Genomic DNA, 6,919 nt, shown 5'->3' with positions numbered 1-6,919 from the left:
CATCATCTGCTTTTGGGTGGTGCATGTTCTTAAAAGTTAGTAGTTTTCTTGTCTTCTTGTCCAGGCATTGGAGCTCTGTAAGATTCCAGTTAATGATATTAAAACTGTATTGGACTACTGGAAGTGCCAGGGTGTTAATGGTTTTGATGTGATTTTTAGAGTTCAGTTCAGTTCTTAGTATGAGTTTTATTCTCCCATAATATTTCTTTCTTATTTTTCCTTCATGGTAGCATGTCGTATACAATCTCCCTCGTTTATCCACAGCTACTTGTAATTTTCTTGTGAGTCAACCTCCTTCATGATAGTGTCGGTGTCTAATTTAATGGAAGCTGTTTGCCTGAGATTGCCTCTTACAAAAGTTGCTTTAGCACACTTATCAAGGCCAAAGTCCAGCCCAATGTCATTACTGAATTCTTTAACACTTGTTAGCTCTTCGTCATTTCTAGCAAACAGCTTCAGATCGCCCATATAAAACAAATGGTTTATTGTTGTATTGTAAACTTTGGACACATACCTGGTGTTATTTAATTCGTTTGAGATTATTATTATTATTATTATTATTATTATTATTATTATTATTATTATTATTATTATTATTATTATTGTTCAGTAGTTTTATTTTTATAACGTGCTTTCACTTCACTACCGAGCGCAGCTCTGTGCGCCTTGGGTATGTGCTGTGGTTTGCTGTGGTGCTCTTATGTTTACTGTATTGAAAGTGTTTTGCGTAGAATGTGTGCAGTACCCAGTAGTGCAATTTTCTGTATGTTATATATATTTGTAAGTCCTGGTGTTTTTGTTATGTATTTGTCTGAATATTTTTTTATTATACCTAAGGCACCTACTATGATAGGAATTGTTTCTGTTTTTAGATTCCACATTCGAGTTATCTCTATTTCCAGGTCTTTGTATTTTGAAAGTTTTTCCATTTTTTTTAGAGAAACGTTGTCATCTGCTGGTATTGATACATCAATTAGAAAACATTTTTTTTCTTCATGATCTTTGACAACTATATCTGGTCTATTTGCCTTAATTTCTCTATCTGTGTGTATTGGCATATCCCAGAGTATGGTTGCTTTCTCGTTTTCCGTGACCTTTTCTGGCGTGTGTTTATACCATCTTTTTTCTGTTGTTATTTCATAGTGTTGGCATAGCTTCCAGTGTATATAGGTCCCAGCTCTGTCGTGTCTGTGAATATATTCCTTCTTAGCCAGGACTGGGCAGCCAGAGATAATATGATTTATTGTTTCTTGTCCATCTCCACATATTCTACAGTTACTTGTTATGTTTCTTTTCATTATGTGTTTTTGGTAATTTCTGGTGGGGAGGCTTTGGTCTTGTGCAGCAATTAAAAATCCTTCAGTCTCTGCTTTGAGTCCTGAGCTTCTCAACCATTGCTGGGATTTTTCTCTGTCTATTTCTTTTGCATTTAGTTTAGCCCAGTATTTACCATGTAGGGGCTTTTCTTGCCATCGTTTTATCATGGTCCGTTGCTGTTCTAGTTTTAGTTTGGATTTCATTTGTTTTATAGCTTTTGTTGTTCTTCTTCTTCTTCTTCTTCTTCTTCTTCTTCTTCTTCTTCTTCTTCTTCTTCTTCTTCTTCTTCTTCTTCTTCTTCTTCTTCTTCTTCGTATTTGTTAGGTAGATTGATTTCTTGTTTGTATTTGTCAGCTTCCTTAAATACTGAAAACAATTTTTTGTTTTGCTCGTGTTTTGTGGCTATTTGTATTAGTTTTCCTTGCTTCTGGAGTAGGTATTTTTGCAGTCCTATGGTGGTTATTTTATAATAGTTTTCTAGCTGTATAAGACCCCTGCCACCTTCTGTGCGTTGTATATATAGCCTTTCTATGTCAGATTTTGGGTGGTGCATCCTATATCCTGTCATTATTTTTCTTGTTTTCCTGTCTATTTTAGATAGTTCGTTCAGTGTCCAGTTAAGGATGTTGTAGCTGTAGCTTATAACTGGGACAGCTAAAGTGTTGATACCCATTATCTTGTTTTTAGCATTGAGCTCTGTTTTTAGTATTGATCTAACTCGTCTATAGTACTCTTTCTTTATTTTTTCTTTCATTTGTGTATGTTGTATCCTATCTGGTTCATTATTATTATTATTATTATTATTATTATTATTATTGTTATTATCATTCAACGTTTGGTAGTTTGAGGCAAATTCCTACTGTATCACCTGCTACACCCCTGTGTTGCTGGGCTGTGTGCAGCACTGTGTGTTCTCTTTTTATTGCTGGGCTGTGTGCAAACTCTCCCAATATTGTATTGCGTCATTACTTTTTTTTTATGAGGTCTTTTTTTGTATTAGTGATTGTATTGTGTGTTGTGTGTGTAATGCGTTAGGTATCTAGCCTGCTGCTGGTAATTTATTTCATTGGGTATTTGCTGTATAGAGTGTGTCTTGTGTTTGTGGATTGTTTTGTTTAAGTTGTTGTTATTATTATTATTATTATTATTATTATTATTATCATTATTATTATTATTATTTCATTTTATCACAGGTTTTGTTGTAACTCCTAGAGTCTTGTATGTGTAGTGGGCTTGCTGCCTGCAGCCTATAGTACCATGTTATCTGTTCTTTTCAACTATCTAATACTTTCCTTATTATTATTATTCAGTAGTTTTATTTTTATAACGTACTTTCACTTCACTACCGAGCACAGCTCTGTGTGCCTTGGGTATGTGCTGTGGTTTGCTGTGGTGCTCTTATGGTTACTGTATTGAAAGTATTTTGCATAGGATGTGTGTAGTGCTCAGTAGTGCAATTTCTGTATGTTATATATATTTGTAAGTCCTGGTGTTTTTGTTATGTATTTGTCTGAATATTTTTTTATTATACCTAAGGCACCTACTATGATAGGAATTGTTTCTGTTTTTAGACTCCACATTCGAGTTACCTCTATTTCCAGGTCTTTGTATTTTGAAAGTGTGGTGTATGCGTGCGAGTAGATGTAATCGCCTTACCTCGGTTTTCCTTTCGTCGACTGCGAGTCTGTCTTGCGGTATCCAATCCTTGAAGCTTGCCCCGACCCAAAGAACACCAGGAATAGCAGCTGCTTCTCCCAAACCTAGACCGTCGCTTAACACGTCTTGTCCTGACCACAACCCCGTTCGAAAAGGGCACGAATCCCGATCGAGGCTCCCTTTGCCTTTTTTCCTCTTCCGGTCAACTCGCCCTTCCGATCAGCCTCCCCAGACACTGACATCATACCACACGCCACCCTGATCTTAAAGATCACGTTCACCCCTACTCCAATTCGAAGTCCACCATCCAACCGGGCGGGCGCCTTACACGTCGAGATCTTCTCAAGCCAGGTGGCTCATTTCCATCGCGCTCTTCATCCGACAAAGTGGCTATCCTGTGCAGGTCCAGCACGTGACGCGGCATTCCATCCACAGATACACTGTTTCTGGAATTGACCGCTGTCACTGTTCCCCTGCCCCATTGTGATGTGCAGCGTGCCTTCGGCGGCTTGACCCAAACTTCCTCCCCTACTTTCACGCCGGCGGGTCCCTTCTCTTCCTCGCAGAACTCCGGCGTCTTACTGGGATGCCTCCATTCATATTTGAACACCGTTCTGTGCGGCACAGACTCTTCCGCTTGTCTGGATCGGGGAGACATGTTGTACCAGTAGACCGCTTCCAGGGGCGAAATGTGCCCCCTTTCAGCCATGGCCTTGATCGTCCGATGGTGCCTCTCAACGATTCCGTTGCCACTTGGCCTATACGCCACTCTAAATAATCGTCGCACCTTCCACCGGTCAAGCATCTCTCCCAACGCTTCCGAACGAAACGCCGCCCTGTTGTCCATTAGCAGTTCTTCCACGGGACCCCTCTCCAAGAATATCCCGTTCAGAATGCGCGCAATCTCATCGGCAATGCCTGTCCGCAGCTCCCTCCAAATGGCCAGCCGGCCCGGCCCGCAGTCGACCATGCTGAGATACATTTCCTGATGGTAGTGCGTCATATCCACAGCCAGTCTCCTCCAGTTGCGCTCTACTGAGAGGTTCCCCTGCTCATGCCCACCCGGGGCGGAGTCAATGCACTGGCATCTGTCATATTTCGTGACCACTTTCTTGACGTTTCTCCTAGTGACGTCAGCATCAATCATTTTCGCCAGATACAGGGTCCTATCCACCCCCAAGTGGTGCATAGCATGTAGCTCCTTCAGTTCGGAGTCACCCAGCCGACACGCTGCTGCTATCCCTTTCCTTGCTTCCTCCGGTTCCTCCAGCCACGCCCTTTTCACCCTGGTCAGTGCGTCCGCCCTGTTTCTTTCTGAAGGCACGAAAACCACGTTCAGCTTCAGTCCGAACTCGGCGATCAGCTCTCCCAGAACTCCTAGGCGGCGTTTCACCAACATCTCCGCGGCACCTTTCGTCCGGACTCTCTTCTCGCTGGTAATTACTGTTCCTACCCAACCAACCACAGTGGCCGAATCCGTCCGGATCTCGATCGAGCGCAGCCCCCATCTCAGGGCCAAGTTAACCCCTTTCAGCACCGCATCTAGTTCAGCGACATTGATGTGGTTGAAGTCGTCCGCTTTCCGTAGCCAGGCCGCATCCTCCACCTCAGCACCTTCGATCTCCAACACAACCCCTATCGCTATACAGCTAGCATCACACCAAACCGTCCCGCACTCCGTCTTGGGCACATACCAGTTTCCTCTGACTGGGTCTTCCGCTCTCGTTCTCTCCAAGATTTCCCGCATCATCGCCACCGTCACCTCTCCCACCTTGTCACTCCAACTCACCCCCTCTGCTCGTCTCTTGGTGTAACTGCATGCAATGCACAACCAACCAGCGATCGGATAGTGTCCAATCAACTTCCCACAAACCGAGAACAACTCTCTCCTGCTGACGCTGGAACTCAGTTCTGGGATCTCGTTTCCTCCCCGGAACACCAGCTCGCCCGATCTGTCTTTTTGTAGCTTCAGCCCCAGCACAGCTCCCCCCACCATCAACTCAGGTGGCTTCGCAATCAGCCCAAACCTCTCCAGGTGTCTCACTACCTCGGTGGCTGGCACTACAGTCTTGTCAACCAAAATGTCATCGATGTAGGAACTGGTGGCCTTCCTTATCCTCTCCTCTTTCCCTAGGATGGACTTGAGCACCATCGCCATAATTTTCGGAGCGGAATTCAGCCCGAAACCCAGCCTGGTTAAACAGTACGTCCGGCACTTGTACCGCACCAGCTGGTATCGCCACAGCTTCTCACTCACACGGAGCTGCAAATATGCCGACTTCAAGTCGACGATCATCGCTGCCCCGGTCGACTGTCTCCACACACATAACGTCTCACCGCAAGCGTCCGTTGCCTCGCCCCCCGTGTGGCACGATATATGGTCGTTCAGCTCCCTAAAGTCCAGCACCAGTCTGACTTTTCCTTTTGTCGGCTGCACCACCGCCATCAGAGGCAGCACTCCACTCACCACCTCCTCTTTCTACGGGACAAGGACTCCTTCCTTGATCCATCTCTCTACCTCCTCGTCGAACTCGACACCGGCGTGACCTTTCAACGTATGCTGGTAGCAGCTCACCCTGTTCTTTAGTAGTGGGGGCTCGTCCTTCCATCGCCACTCTATCGTCCACCTCCGACCATCAAACGCCGCCTGAAAATCTTTGTCTTCGATGGTGTAAGCGGCGCTGTCCCTGACGGGGCTCTGCTCTCCCTGGCGGTCCCGACTCACGGCGCACGATGCCCCCACGCTTCCGAACGTGACCTCATCTTCCGCAATCCTAACGCCACCAAGACGGTTGATGGCGTCCATCCCCAACACGACATCAACCCCGTCTATCACATAGTCGATCACGATCACCCGTAGCCTCAGCGCCGCGCTCGGTAACGCTATCTCCAGACTGGAGCTGCCCCTGCAACAGATCTCTCTACCGTCGACCGCCCGGACACTACTCGTCCCATCCCATTTATTCGCCACCCTTGGCGTCACGAGGGTAGTCGTGCAACCCGTGTCCATGAGGGCCTTGAACTTCTTCCCCTCGGCCTCGACTTCGACCACGGGCAGCGCCTCCACAAACGCCTCTACTTGGTTGCGGGGAAAGTTTGAGAGGCAGTAACTTCCCCACGGTCGTTTCCCTGGTCGCAGTCATGGGCGACGTGCCCAGTCTTCCTGCATCGATAGCAGACGGGCCCCGATTCGGCGTATTCCCTCGCCATGTGCGGCCCCTGACATTTGAAACACCGGCCTGAGAATGGCTGCTGTCGTTGCTCGGTAGGCTTCCTCTGTGATTGCCTGGAGGACTATGATAGATAGGAGAGGGCTGAGGACAGAACCTTGGTGGACCCCTACCTCTACCCAGAATTCATTACTGTACTCATTTCCAACCCTCACCTTACTGACAGCATCTCTGTACATGGCTCGTACAGCTCTCACTAACCATTCTTCTTTCCCAAGTTTCCTCATTGACCACCAGATAAGGGATCGGGGGACCCTGTCAAAGGCTTTCTCCATGTCAACGAAAGCCAGGTACAGAGGTTTATCCTTGGCTAGGTATTTCTCCTGCAGCTGTCTTACCAGAAATATGGCATCAGTGGTGCTTTTACCTGGCACGAACCCAAACTGCATCTCATCTAAATTGATTCGCTCCCGAATTAGTTGGGCTATGACCCTCTCCGTAATTTTCATAACCTGATCTAACAGCTTGATGCCTCTGTAATTATTTGTATCTAAAGCGTCACCTTTACCTTTGTAGCAGTTGACTATGGTGCTGCTACACCAGTCATTGGGTATGACTCCTTTGTGTATCATCTGGTTCGTAATACGGGTGACTAGGCTGTAGCCGGCACTGCCAGATATTTTGAGCATCTCTGCAGTGATTTCTGATGGGCCGGGGGCTTTCCCTGTCTTCATACTCTTAATTGCTTTATCTACCATGGTACTGTCAGCTCGGAT

The 6,919-nt window shown here is 46.1% G+C and overlaps 1 protein-coding gene across 1 annotated transcript; it reads right to left on the bottom strand.

Annotated features, from left to right (window-relative positions):
* Positions 1 to 264: 264 nt before the first annotated feature.
* Positions 265 to 5,131, bottom strand: LOC149132121 (uncharacterized). The gene is made up of 2 exons (XM_089365365.1): positions 3,302 to 5,131; positions 265 to 453 (listed from the first exon to the last, which is right to left on the bottom strand). Exons 1-2 carry the CDS (start codon positions 5,129 to 5,131, stop codon positions 265 to 267), a joined length of 2,019 nt encoding a protein of 672 aa, XP_089221491.1.
* Positions 5,132 to 6,919: the final 1,788 nt, after the last annotated feature.

This window comes from Octopus bimaculoides, chromosome Z, assembly GCF_046866305.1.
Source record: "Octopus bimaculoides isolate indiv1 chromosome Z, ASM4686630v1, whole genome shotgun sequence".
In the NCBI taxonomy this organism is placed as follows: domain Eukaryota; kingdom Metazoa; phylum Mollusca; class Cephalopoda; order Octopoda; family Octopodidae; genus Octopus; species Octopus bimaculoides.
The sequence above is the reverse complement of the archived record's forward strand: the minus strand, read 5'-3'. Positions and strand labels throughout refer to the sequence as shown.